This window comes from Martes martes (assembly GCF_963455335.1).
Source record: "Martes martes genome assembly, chromosome: 8".
Classification (NCBI taxonomy): Eukaryota; Metazoa; Chordata; class Mammalia; order Carnivora; family Mustelidae; genus Martes; species Martes martes.
The window spans coordinates 24,737,683-24,752,905 of NC_137895.1; the positions used below are offsets into that span (position 1 = coordinate 24,737,683).

The following is a 15,223-nucleotide window of genomic DNA, read 5'->3' on the forward strand; positions in this document are numbered from 1 at the left end:
CGTGCGGTAATGCAGGGCTCAGTAAGAAACGAAAATCACCTCCGTGCAACGTGATTGCCTCCTCGAAACTCGGGTGTTCAGGAGGCAAAGAAAATGAATGGCCCAGAAGGTAGGGTGTTTGCCTTGTGGCCAGGAATGCAGGCAGACAAGTCAGGTTCAAGTCTGAGGCTACTGCTTCCTGGAGAGGCTGCGGGTCCAGCAACCGGGGCTGCTGAGTTTAAATGAGGCGAGGGGCGGGAAGTGCCCCCACAGCTCCAGGCCTTAGACACAGAAGGTACCAAAGCGTGCTGGGCGACTAAAGGCCCTGAACCTGCTCTCCCCAGAAAGTCAGAAAGTCTGCCCAAGGGAGAGCAGGTGTCGTCTCCATAGGAATGGCTCTACCGGCCTTTGGAGGAGTCCCTTCAGCCCACCGTCTCCCTTCATGCTGAAGACCCAGCATCCTTAGCCCCGGTGCCTGGGCCACAAGGAGAGTCGCAGGTACTGAGACAGGGCCCCTAATCTTTGATGTCTTGAATTAAAACAATGACATTTTTCTAGTCTCAAAGCCAGGCTTTTAGGCACCCTGCCAACAGGCAAGACGACTGTTTTCCTTCAGAGGGCTCCCCCTCCCCCACATTCCCATTGTGTAACTTAGAACCTGGGGAAAAATGCAAAACAATAAACCATCTGCGAGTCTTTCAGACGGTGCAATTTGCAAGAAATGCTTTTACTTCTTCGTAGGACTCTGCATTAAGCCAGGACTAATTAATTGCTACATTAAAGGAAAGCACCTTTAACATTTCAATGACATAATCATATGTAATTACGATCATATAAAGGAACACTTTATAATTAATGATGTCTCCACTTCCTGAAATGTGTAATCCTTCTGTCTTGAATTCCAAAGAGGTTGGCAAAAGGCAGGCACTAAATATAGATCAGGAACTAATATTTAAATCAGCTTTTAATTCACCTTTCAAGACGAACGGCAAATCCAGAACAAAAGCTTACCCTTATTAGGACTCTTAAGTCTTTGTGTCTGTGGGGCTAAATATACAGCACCAACAGATCCTCACAGAGAGGGCCAAAATTACAGGCCTGAAATGATTACCTCTGAAGAGCAATAATTTTGCCCTCGCAGCCACATTAACTGCTTTTCCAGAAATGCATTAGAACTCACCCCAACTGTCCTTGCTTGGCAACTGGGCTGTGTCACCACTTAACAAAGTGCTCTGTCTCCTCTCTGTGACTTAAAAAGGAAAATGGCTTTCCTTTTAATTAGGGAAATTTCCCAAAGGTGCAAAGCCCGGGGTGGTAGCGAGCATCGTTCTAAGCATTGAACGTGTTTATCTTCATAACAATCCCAAGATGGCACTAGTATGATCCCCCTCGTATAAATGAGGACACTGAGGCCCTGAGCTGCTAAATAACTTGCCCAAGCTACCAACATCCCAGGAAGGACCCATCTGAGTGAACGGCAGACCGGTCGGGATGCGCAGACTTTCTAGATCTTAACATTCGTTCTGTCACTCAAGCAACTGACAATAAGGGAGGCCTGAGAACCTCCCGACGACTAATTTCTGCTGTGAGCAAATGTATGCAGCAACCTCTAAGGGAAAATGTAGACCGAACAAAATTTGACCCATAGGAACAAAGAGCTTCTAGGGGAAAAAAAAAAAAAAAAAAATCCCTATGGCACAGCTTTCCCTTCCACCAGAAAAGCCTGCATAAATTGCCTCCATTTGACGTTTCTCATTTGCTTCATGGTCCACGACTATCTGCTTTCACCCGGGAAAGGTGCAGGCGGCGCTCCACGCACGCGAGGCTCGAGGGTTTACCTTGTCATAGTAGTATCGAAGGGCTCTGCTCAGCTTATCGTAGTTCATGTTCGTTTTGTTCTTCCGGAGGCCCCACAGTTTGGCCACTTCTTCTGCCTTGAGGAGCTTGAATTCACCATCGTTGGAGGTCCAGCAGATCAGATGCTCGTGTTTCTGGTCCAGCAGCAGCTGCAACAGGAACTGCCACAGCGTGATCGCACTCTCCATACCTGCGGGGAGAAGGCGGGCGGAGCCGTCAGCGCCGGTGCCCCCCGGACGGCGGACGGCGGACGGCGGCGCGGAGGCCTCGGCCGGGCGCCTCGGGGCTCCGGCCCTCCCTCCCGCAGGGAACCCAACCAAACACCGCTTGGGCGTCGACCCCACAGGCCACTCGGACTCTGGAGCCTTCTGGAGGCATTTTTGTAAACAGCCTCGATTCAGAAATACCAGGAAGTCCTGCGAACCCTGTAGTCACGACACGCGTCCCCTCCAGCCACCGGGTGGCATCGGGAGGAACGTGAAAGCGATTCACGAGCTCGCCCTTGCACGATGAGTCCCCATTCCAGAGAGTCCCCTCTTAACACCAGGGCCTGTTCCCGCCCAGACCCTTGACTGCTTTGTTGGTCAGTCTCGGAGCCCGTGATCTGCTGTGAATCTGGACCCCATGACGAGTGGGGGCTGGGCTCTACCCGTCAGCGTGACTACATGCCGCGCTGCCCAGGGAAGGGTCTCTGCGGGCTGCTCGGCGTCCTCCCCGGACTTCGAAACGGAGCGCGGTGCCACATGTCTCAGGGGCCCAATGGACAAAGCTCTGTGAACTGAAGGGTCACCACCGCCACGTGGAGAGCCCTTCGCTTCACCAGATGTTTGTCCTGTTACAGATCAAACCCATGGCCACACCCGCTCCGATGGGAAAAGCGTTTTTCCCAGCTATGTATGACAGGATTAGAAAATACTCTTTTCCTTTGACTCTGGTGTGGACTTTGTAAGGGCTTTTCCTTCTGTCTAAAATGCTGTTCCCTAGCCTTGGAGCCTGGTAAACTCCTACTTACCTGTGATGACCCAGTTGTGAGGGAACTTTCCTGAAGAAATTTTTTCCCCTCTCCCCCGCGTCGTTCCTTATCTTCAGACATTTGAGGACTTTCATGGCAACGGGTACTGATTCTACTACTAATACTAATGCACTTATTATATCCACGGTTGTTAAAGTGGTAAGTGACCAGGATTAAGGGGGGCAATTCATCATGACAAGCACGGAGTGACATCCGCACCTGCTGAGTCACTGTGTCGTACACATGAAACGAACACTGCAGGTTAACTATCACGGAATGGAAATAAGATTTAAAAAATAAAAATAAATCCTCTCCACGAAGGGGGAAGAAAACTTTCATTGCATGAGGAAAGAGGTGGTTGGGCTGGTCTCAAAAGCTGTACCTCGGGTCCCCTGTCACAGCTGGACACACCGAGTGCCCCGGCTTTCAATCTGGGCTGAGTGGGGGGTGAGTTGAGGGGTGCCGGGTTGAGGAAGCCAGGGATGAGCAGAGGGTGGAAAATTGGCTTCCAGCTGGAGAAAGTTTCAAATGCAAGCTGGGGGTGGGGACCGAACCAGAGAGCACTAGGGTCCCCCACAAGGAGAGCAACAAGGAGATGCCGAAGCCGAGGGGTACTGAGCAAGGGGCATGAGTCCAGGACACCTGGTAGCCAGGATAACTTCCTTCCAGGACCCCTTTGGGCCACTGGTTGTGTCAATTCCACAACACCTCCCCCGCATCTTCTTAAAGGGGCAGGCTTCAGGTGGACAAGTTACTTGTCTCCCACATGGGGACGGACGAGTCACCATCCAACAAGCACTCACTTCTTTCTTCCTTTTCACATGTTTAGCCAAAAGAACACATTTATTTTTTTTCTCTAAGCAACCATGGGCTTTTCAGTTCAAGGAAAGCAGATTAGGAATGATCTCCAAAAACCCATAAGGCATTTTATTTATGGCTTTTTAAAGGAGATAGTCTTTCCAGAAATGAATCTTCACCACCATGGCCACTCGGTCTGTGAGACAGTAAATCATGTCACTGTTAGATCAAAACCGCCCCTGCATCTCAAGAGTCTCATAAGCACAACTGTCGTGATGTGTGGCAGCGGCTGGCCCGGGTTCCCAATATGACCCACCCTCCTGATTATTTGTGGATAAGCCACAGGCTTGCTTCTCATCATTGGCACTAAGAATTGCGAACAGGCGTCTCAAATTTTTTGGTATTCTTTTGGCCAAACACTTCAGACAGTAAGCTTTAAAATATCTTGGAACTTCAAGCAGATGCTTGAAGGCTGCCTGTGGGTCTGGAAGTCTGGAGGGCAGGGGCGGCTGGGCCTCTGGCTCAGGCACCAGGGAGGAAGGCGGTCAGCCACCTGCATGTTAATGGACTCAAACCAACATGTTCCAGATGGGACAAAGGAAACCTACCTGTGTATTTGAATGTATTTACACTGACTGCTTCTACCAACCAGGACTCCTAAAGCCTCTGGTGCTGCCTGAAACCCCCATGCATGGGACCCCAACCTCAGTATGGGAACCATGTTCTCTGGGCATAAGTTAGGAGGATGAAACGTTCCCCATCTTCCGCCCCTTCTCCTATTGAAGTGACCACACACCCGTGCACGAGGGCGGGTGCAGTTCTTTCTCCCACCCCACCGAAATTTGGCCTTGACCGTATGACTCCATCTGGCCAATGCAATGTTCACTGGAAGGCATGACCATGCTGATTCTGAGCCAAGGTCTAAGAAGCGCCACATGTTTGCACTTTTCCTCTCATGCTCCTGTCACTGCTGTGAGGCTACTGCCCCGAAATGAGACACATGGAGCCAACATGAACTCAGCCCAAAGCCTGGAGCCCGGGCCCATGAACCACAGGCTAAGGCAGCATCCCTGATGCACATTGCAGGAAACAGAAGTGCCATGGTGCACCAAGGACGCGTGGGGCCATTTGTCAGGTGGCACCATGGCAGCCAAAGTTGACTATGACAACGTCCAATGTCTCTGCTTCAAAAACTTCTCTCTTCCAAGGAGTGCCATCATCTTCACACTGCAGGGTCGCATTCACAATCGTGAGGTGCGTCTAGACATGAAAAAAAAACACGCTGCACGGTGCCGGGGGGGGGGGGGGTTGGCTGACCAAATCTTATTGCAAGGGCCAACAGCTGGCCAAGGGGCCACCAGGGCCTTAGAGAAAGGTAGAAGAAGGAAAGAAAAGAGGGAGATAAACAAGAGTAGAGGAGCAAGTGGTGGGGGTGGGGCCCCACATCAGGGGCCCCTGGATTTCTGGAGTAGAGGAAATGGGCCAAGGGAAGGCACAGAGCTGTGAACCGGACTTCACAGAGCTACCCCTGCCACGTGCTTGGAGACCAGCAGGGTGGGCCTTGGAACCTTCCCTTCCCACCGCACCCCCCCCCGCACCCCCCCCCCCGAGCTCTCCCACACTGAGGTGTCACAGTCAGGCGACCTCTGAGGACTGGAGGATTCCTTAGAAGTGTGACTGCCTTCATATCTCTCAATAGTTACCCTGAATGTTAATGGGCTCAATGCCCCAATCAAAAGACACAGGGTATCAGAATGGATAAAAAAACAAAACCCATCCATATGCTGCCTACAAGAAACTCATTTTAGACCCGAAGACACCTCCAGATTTAAAGTGAGGGGGTGGAAAACAATGTACCATGCTAATGGACATCAGAAGAAAGCTGGGGTGGCAATCCTTATATCAGATCAATTAGATTTTAAGCCAAAGACTATAATAAGAGATGAGGAAGGACACTATATCATACTCAAAGGGTCTGTCCAACAAGAAGATCTAACAATCTTAAATATCTATGCCCCTAACATGGGAGCAGCCAACTATATAAACCAATTAATAACAAAATCAAAGAAATACATCAACAGTAATACAATAATAGCAGGGGACTTTAACACTCCCCTCACTGAAATGGACAGATCATCTAAGCAAAAGATCAACAAGGAAATAAAGGCCTTAAATGACACACTGGACCAGATGGACATCACAGATATATTCAGAACATTCCATCCCAAAGCAACAGAATATACATTCTTCTCTAGTGCACATGGAACATTCTCCAGAATAGACCACATCCTGGGTCATAAATCAGGTCTCAATCGGTACCAAAAGATCGAGATCATTCCCTGCATATTTTCAGACCACAATGCTCTGAAGCTCGAACTCAATCACAAGAGGAAATTTGGAAAGAACGCAAATACATGGAGACTAAACAGCATCCTTCTAAAAAATGAATGGGTCAACCAGGAAATTAAAGAAGAATTGAAAAAATTCATGGAAACAAATGATAATGAAAACACAACAGTTCAAAATCTGTGGGACACAACAAAGGCAGTCCTGAGAGGAAAATATATAGCAGTGCAAGCCTTTCTCAAGAAACAAGAAAGGTCTCAAATACACAACCTAACCCTACACCTAAAGGAGCTGGAGAGAGAACAACAAAGAAAGCCTAAACCCAGCAGGAGAAGAGAAATCATAAAGATCAGAGCAGAAATCAATGAAATAGAAACTAAAAAAACAATAGAACAAATCAACAAAACTAGGAGCTGGTTCTTTGAAAGAATTAATAAGATTGATAAGCCCCTGGCCAGACTTATCAAAAAGAAAAGAGAAAGGACGCAAATAAATAAAATCATGAATGAAAGAGGAGAGATCACAACCAACACCAAAGAAATACAAACAATTATAAGAACATACTACGAGCAACTCTATGGCAACAAATTTGACAACCTGGAAGAAATGGATACATTTCTAGAGATGTATAAACTACCACAACTGAACCAGGAAGAAATAGATAACCTGAACAGACCCATAACCAGTAAGGAGATTGAAACAGTCATCAAAAATCTCCAAACAAACAAAAGTCCAGGACCAGACGGCTTCCCAGGGGAATTCTACAAAACATTTAAAGAAGAATTAATTCCTATTCTCCTGAAACTGTTCCAAAAAATAGAAATGGAAGGAAAACTTCCAAACTCATTCTATGAGGCCAGCATCACCTTGATCCCAAAACCAGACAAGGATCCCACCAAAAAAGAGAATTACAGACCAATATCCTTGATGAACACAGATGCGAAAATTCTCACCAAAATACTGGCCAATAGGATCCAACAGTACATTAAAAGGATTATTCACCACGACCAAGTGGGATTTATTACAGGGCTGCAAGGTTGGTTCAACATCCGCAAATCCATCAATGTGATACAATACATTAATAAAAGAAAGAGTAAGAACCATATGATACTCTCAATAGATGCTGAAAAAGCATTTGACAAAGTGCAGCATCCCTTCCTGATTAAAACTCTTCAAAGTGTAGGGATAGAAGGCACATACCTCAATATTATCAAAGCCATCTATGAAAAACCCACCGCAAATATCATTCTCAATGGAGAAAAACTGAAAGCTTTTCCGCTAAGGTCAGGAACACGGCAGGGATGTCCGTTATCACCACTGCTGTTCAACATAGTACTAGAAGTCCTAGCCTCAGCAATCAGACAACAAAAAGAAATTAAAGGCATCCAAATCGGCAAAGAAGAAGTCAAACTATCACTCTTTGCAGATGATATGATACTATATGTGGAAAACCCAAAAGGCTCCACTCCAAAACTGCTAGAACTTATACAGGAATTCAGTAAAGTGTCAGGATATAAAGTCAATGCACAGAAATCAGTCGCATTTCTTTACACTAACAACAAGACAGAAGAAAGAGAAATTGAGGAGTCAGTCCCATTTACAATCGTACCCAAAACCATAAGATACCTAGGAATAAATCTAACCAAAGAGGCAAAGAATCTATACTCAGAAAACTATAAAGTACTCATGAAAGAAATTGAGGAAGACACAAAGAAATGGAAAAATATTCCATGCTCATGGATTGGAAGAACAAATATTGTGAAAATGTCTATTTTACCTAAAGCAATCTACACATTTAATGCAATCCCTATCAAAATCCCATCCATTTTTTTTAAAGAAATAGAACAAATAATCCTAAAATTTATATGGAACCAGAAAAGACCTCGAATAGCCAAAGGAATATTGAAAAAGAAAGCCAAAGTCGGTGGTATCACAATTCCAGACTTCAAGCTCTATTACAAAGCTGTCATCATCAAGACAGTATGGTACTGGCACAAAAACAGACATATAGACCAATGGAACAGAATAGAGAGCCCAGAAATAGACCCTCAACTCTATGGTCAACTAATCTTCGACAAAGCAGGAAAGAATATCCAATGGAAAAAAGACAGCCTCTTCAACAAATGGTGCTGGGAAAATTGGACAGCCACATGCAGAAAAATGAAACTGGACTATTTCCTTACACCACACACGAAAATAGACTCAAAGTGGATGAAGGACCTCAATGTGCGAAAGGAATCTATCAAAATCCTTGAGGAGAATGCAGGCAGCAACCTCTTTGACCTCCACCGCAGCAACTTCTTCCTAGGAACATCGCCAAAGGCAACAGAAGCAAGGGCAAAAATGAACTATTGGGATTTCATCAAGATCAAAAGCTTTTGCACAGCAAAGGAAACAGTTAACAAAACCAAAAGACAACTGACAGAATGGGAGAAGATATTTACAAACGACATATCAGATAAAGGGCTCGTATCCAAAATCTATAAAGAGCTTATCAAACTCAATACCCAAAGAACAAATAATCCAGTCAAGAAATGGGCAGAGGACATGAACAGACATTTCTGCAAGGAAGACATCCAGATGGCCAACAGACACATGAAAAAATGCTCCACATCACTCGGCATCAGGGAAATACAAATCAAAACCACAATGAGATACCACCTCACACCAGTCAGAATGGCTAAAATTAACAAGTCAAGAAATGACAGATGCTGGCGAGGATGCGGAGAGAGGGGAACCCTCCTACACTGTTGGTGGGAATGCAAGCTGGTGCAACCACTCTGGAAAACAGTGTGGAGGTTCCTCAAAAAACTGAAAATAGAGCTACCTTACGACCCAGCAATTGCACTCCTGGGTATATATCCTAAAGATACAAACGTGGTGCTCCGAAGGGGCACGTGCACCCGAATGTTTATAGCAGCAATGTCCACAATAGCCAAACTGTGGAAAGCGCCTAGATGTCCATCAACAGATGAATGGATAAAGAAGATGTGGTATATACACACAATGGAATACTATGCAGCCATCAAAAGACATGAAATCTTGCCATTTGCGACGACGTGGATGGAACTAGAGGGTATCATGCTTAGCGAAATAAGTCAATCGGAGAAATATAACTATCATATGATCTCTTTGATATGAGGAAGTGGAGATGCAAGGTGGGGGGGTTTGGGGGGAGGTAGGAAAAGAAAAAATGAAAAGATGGGATTGGGAGGGAGACAAACCATAAAAGACTCAATCTCAAGAAACAGACTGAGGGTTGCGGGGGGGAAGGGGGACGGGAGAGGGTGGTGGGGAAATGGACATTGGGGAGGGTATGTGCTATGATGAGTGCTGTGAAATGTGTAAACCAGACGATTCACAGACCTGTACCCCTGGGGATAAAAATACATTATATGTTTATTAAAATAAAAAAATTAAAAAAAAAAAAAAAAGAAGTGTGACTGCCACCACTCTATAGGAGGGGACCTTGGCATCAAGCCACTCTTGCTTAAAGCACAGCGAGCTGGGTGCTGGGGTCCTCATTCTCGCATTCTCCAGCTCTGCTGGCCACTCCTTTGTCCTCACTGGTCTTCCAGTTTCGATGACTGTAGAGCACACACATCTGTATTGTTGGAAATCCCAGCCACACGCGACTCAGAAACCCGTCCCTGGGAGTTTATAATCACACCTACGAACAGGTTGCCCCCTTCTACCCTGGGCAGAGGTAATTCTGGGATACAGGGGGGCCTGCGTGGCTCCAGACCCTCCCAGCCCTCTGGGCGCTCATCACCCAGGTGATTAAAACACGTTAAAACAAGAGCCTATGTGGGCAATGGGGGACGGAGGCTCCCAGCTGACATCCCTGCGATGGTTCTCTCCATTCAAGGGCACTCGCTGTACTGCTTTTAGTTCCAATCCTAATTTATTTTAATTACGATTAAATACATTTAATCAACATTTACACAGTTGTTTCCACATACAATTATGCTCACAATCTATCACCTCTGCCTGCGACAAATTCTGCCCCCCTCTGGGACACTGGAAAAGTGTCCATGACTGGGAAGCGTGCCCTTCCAGCAACGACCAACACTGAACATATTCGCAAGTTCATCCAAATGAGTACTTCTATCACCAGAGAAAAGCTTTAAAATTAATTCTTTTCTTATTCTTTGACACCTAGAATCTTTAATAAAGCACTCGGTCTTAAAATGCAGGTACAATAAAGCCCAATTTCTCTGGCTGCCATCCTAAGGAACGTGGGCAATCCAGAGAGCATACTCTAGCTCTTAATAAGCAAAAAGTTCAAGAAAGTGTTGATACCTGAAGTTTACGTTTGATATATTATTATGCAAACAGAGACCTGCTTTCAGTTAAAATATTTCCTCAGCTAACCTCCTGCAGCGGAGTCCCCACAATCCCCTGCTTAAAATATGCAGAACACATGAAAGAAATTGCTACAGATCTTTTAAAAATATTCCCCAAATCAAATTTTTGCTCATTAGAAAATGCTTCTCTTTCCCCTTCCCCTGCCCAGACCTGATTTTGAACGTACACAGTTTTGTCTGGTCTCGTCACGCCATTCTTTATGCAAAAATCAAACTCTGCACTTCAATATTTAGGAGATCAGTCCACTTCTGATCTTACAAGAAGAGCTGCCCCCCAGCATCAGGCACTTGGCCTTCCTCTGGCTTCCCCTCAAAGAGGACAGTCCCGGCCCGGCCAGACCCACCTCCAGAACAAAGCCACCCGCTGGTTGTCCCAGCTCTTCTCTCCCTTTGTAATTTACAGCCCAGATCTCTCCACACACGGAAGTTTCCTTAGATATTTAAAACAGTTTGTCCAATTTGAATAACACACATACTTCCTTTTAAAGGAGCAAGGGGGAAAAAACAGGTTCCCTGTGTTGACAGATGATTTTCATTAAAACTCTTACTATATTCTCCCTTCAATATAAATACTGGACATAAGCTCCTTAAGGTTTATGATTCTTACATAATGATAAAACAACGTTTACAAAGCAGATGCCTCCCGTGTCCCATTCAAACTACTGATTAATTTTACATGTGACAGATGATGTTTTGCTGAAAGATGTCCCAAATTCACAGCAAGGTTATGGCAATGACTGAGCCAATGAAGCCCTTTTGAGTAAGATGTGTTTATACCACTATACCCTATAAAGATTCAATTCTCTCCCCACCTCTTTCAAAATATATATATATATATATATTTTTTTTTTGAGCGTTCACATTATGCCAAACACCATCTGGGTATTTGGGAGGGATCAGTGAACAGAAGAGACGAAGACCTCTGTCCTCATGCAGCTCACATCCCAGCGGGAGAAGACAGGCCGTAAACAACAACATCGGAATATTGACTATAGTGTCGGGAGAACAGCTCTACAGGAAAACACAGCCAGAGCAGGTTAAGGGGGTGGGCACCTGGGCGGGGGGTGGGGCGGGCTTGAGCAGAAGATCACAGAGAACCTTACTAAGAAGCTATGGGTTGAGAAATTCCTTTGTTAAAACAATTCTGGGGGTACCTGTGTGGCTCAGTCAGTTAGGCATTTGCCTCCAGCTCAGCTCATGATCCCAGGGTCCTGGGATCCAGTCTGAGTCGTGCATCAGCAAGGAGTCTGCTTCTCCCTCTCCCACTCCCACTCCCCCTGCTTGTGCTCTCTCACTCTCTCTCCGTCAATAAAGAAAATCTTTTTTTTTTTTTAATTTTCAAAATGAGTAACATCATTGCTCTCATATAGATTAAAAAATGAAGACATGGTAAAGATTTTATTTTACTCACTAATCAAGGAGGGAACTAGGCAGACCTTGTAACAAGTTTAAAAATATCCAAACGACAGAAACATTTGTAGATCAGAAACACGGAAATGAATGCACACAGCCGGCAAACCTGAGGGTGGGAGAGAAGTCAACTGAGCGCTCAGAGAGAAAGACAGAATAGAATTTGCATATCTATAGACAATAGCTACTTTGCTGTCACTTATCTATAATTAACAGAGTTGTAAATTAGCTTCCCGAAAATCAGAACCACATCACCCAGAGGGTGCAGTGTTTCACGGAAGCACAATTATTCCCTACAACCTGCAGCGGTGAGGGAGTGAGCCACTTTGTCTGGAAGGTTACAGGGGGGTAAGAGCAGACTCGGGAGCCAGCCCCTCTGCTTTCCAATTCAAGTACCAGTCCTGTCTGGCTGTGGGACTTTGCCTAAATTTCTTAACCTTTCTGTGCCTCACAATCTTAAGTAGAATGGGGATGGTGATAATAAAAATCTCTCTTTTACAAGGCTGTTGTAAGGATCACTCGAATTACTCATCATGCCCTTGACCTACACCTGCTACCTGGTGTTATTGAAATGTTTACTATTATTTTTTAAGCAACAAGGAAACCTCTTCATAGAGCGTGTTGTGAGGTCGTTTAGCTTTCACGTAGCTCAAAGGTGTCATTTAGATATTGTATCACCTTGGTTTTTTTGTTCATTAGGCAATGACCCCAGTGAAGTCACTGGAATCCAAGGAGAATCTTCAGCTTTTTGGGGACAGTTTATATGCTTATATGGTTTTTTAGACTATCATCAAAAATGAAAGGACAGGGACGCCTGGGTGGCCCAGTTGGTTAAGCCGCTGCCTTCGGCTCAGGTCATGATCCCTGGGTTCTGGGATCGAGTCCCGCATCGGGTTCCTTACTGAGCAGGGAGCCTGCTTCTCTCGCTGCCTCTGCCTGCCTCTCTGCTTGCTTGTGTGTTCTATCTCTCTCTCTCTCTGGCAAATAAATAAAATCTTAAAAAAAAATTTTTAAAAAAAAAATGAAAGGACAAAAATATATTTTTTTTAATTCTGAGAAAACTCAGATCCCTGCACACATATTTGCTGACTCCGGCTTAAGAAACACTGGTTCTGGACACTTGGCCAGAGGCCTCCCAGCTGCTATGAGCCCATGGTTGCCCACACCTCCCCTGGGGCTAATTCCACCCCACTTCTCATGCTCCTGGAGGGGGCAGGGCAGAGAGTCACACAGATGAAAGCTACTGGATCAGAAAAAGAGAAGTGTTCTAAAGTGACATTCTAAGGGACATCTGTGACAACATGCTTATGACCGCTAGTCCGAGAGCCCACACAGGTAGTTTCCCCAGGCCCGTCCAGGCAGCAGATGCGGAGAGGAGGGGGCAGAGCTGGCCACCCTTAGGGCTTGTCTTCTGGTCCCAGAGAGAGACACCTAAGCAGACTGTGCCTTACCTTCCAGTCCCATTCTGTGTCTTCAACTCTTTTGTTTTTAAAGACTGCAAATAGTATCCTTGATTTATTCTCTAATCCAGATGGAGCCGCACAGAGAAGGGTGCAACATACTGGACGCAGCAATCACGGTCACCAGCCCCGCTGCCCTCCTCTGCCTCCTTGAGAGCCACCGGACCGCATGGCAATGCCCCAGGTTCAGCCTCTCCACATCCCTCCCTCCAGTCAAGGGCACTGGCCCCCAGTACCTCCCCCACTCCCCGAACACTTCCTTTGGCCCCTGGGGGTCCAATGAACACCCTGCACAAAAAAAGAGACAGCTGTTCCCTCCCCAGGGCAGGGAAAGACCTGCACTCACCAACAGGGGGAGACCAGTAAAACGCAGCAATCATCCTGATGCCAAACCAGGTGCCTCAAACAATAGGCATGAAGGGCTAAGAAGACCGGAAGGCCACCCGGCTCCTCCCACATGAAAGCAACATACACGTACACACACACACACACACACGTACACATGGGTGCACACACACTCATGCCACAAATCTTTTCAGCATTTCTCACGGTCTGCCTCACAGAGTTAATCATTCATTCATTCATTCATTCACTCATCTATATTTTCTAATCCTAAGAGCCTTATCTTTGCCTTCTGTGTACACAGCCTGTACTTTTATTAACCCGTCACCCTCCATCAAGCCCTTTCCCTGTATTATCTCATTTAATTCATACAACACCTCCAGGAGTTAAATACATTTTCTGTTCCCACTTTGTAGATGAGCAAATAGAGGACCAGCCATGGAAGAACAGGGGCCCTAGAACAGTCTATCCAGTATGTGTTCAACACACCAGTGCTAACTGTTGGTCACCGGCCCATGACAGGAGTACAGAAACCAAGAATAAGTGTATGGAGACTTCTACTGCCATTTGGCATTATCACTATACCCCATATGTGATCCATGTGGGTTCATCTTACTGGCACAAACTAGACACTAGTCAGAATTGTGAAGTAGGACCACAGTAACATGTTTGATATTCAAGGTTTTTCAAATGTAACCCAAAAGTATACAAAAATCTAGAATTCACTGATTTCATTAAAAGATTTAAATATAACTATAACTTTATAGGAAAAATTATGGGAACTGGCAACTAACCAAGGAGTTACTGTAAATGCAATATTTGCTTTTAGATGAATGTTAAAAAAAAATTAATATCCCGAGTTTGTGGAAACGGGGTTGCAAAATCTCTTTTCTAGTGCTGTCAACATAGCTCTGTGAGACTGGCTTCTCTCCAATATAATTGAAAAAAAAACACAAGAATAGTTTAGATACATCATCTGCAAGTAGCATTATTGTATCCAACCTAGATTGAATTCATTAATGAGCAAGAACCAAACTCTTACTCCATGCAAAGTTCAGTGCTAACAAATATGGTGTGTGTTCAAAGTGTGCTTATAGGCATTTAATACAGGGACTCTCTAGCTCACTTGCAAACTTTTTATTTGGTTTAAATTACTACATAGCAAAAAGTTTCCAGTATTAATAATGATCCATATTAATTGCCTTTGCATGCACTTTCAGTGACTATGCAGTTTTTTGTAATTTTTCCTCATTACACTTATTCTATTTATTGAAATGTCATTTCATGCCGTAAAGTCTACCATTAAAAATCGGGCTGCTATTTTGGTATCTTTGTTCTTTATTTTTCTTGTATGTTCCAAAATTATCAGTCCACAGTTTCTCAGAAATTTTTAAAAAGTAGTCCCTTTCCACTGATGGCTTGAGAAGTACTGGTCCCAAATGCTGACTCAGTGAGTACGGACCTTTGTTTTGCTTACTGACCTATCCTCAGTTTAGATCAGTGACAGGTCACCCTGGACACCCACCAAACATTTGTCTCATGAGTGAATGAATAAATAAAACTGCAGTTAGCTCATGCCACAGCCTATGCCCTTACCTGCTCTGTAACACTGCAGGGAACATGCCCGAGAATCAGGATTAGGCTCTTTGGAG

General features: G+C 45.2%; 1 protein-coding gene across 2 annotated transcripts in view; it reads right to left on the bottom strand.

The window, feature by feature from the left end:
- Positions 1-15,223, bottom strand: part of ELK3 (ETS transcription factor ELK3) — a 72,481-nt gene that overhangs the window by 37,689 nt on the left and 19,569 nt on the right. For both annotated transcript variants that reach the window (XM_080810767.1, XM_080810766.1), the window contains exon 2: positions 1,818-2,026. In XM_080810767.1, coding sequence (XP_080666893.1) covers positions 1,818-2,024 — 207 coding nt within the window. In that variant the 5' untranslated portion in view covers positions 2,025-2,026. The remainder of the gene's footprint in view (positions 1-1,817; positions 2,027-15,223) is intronic.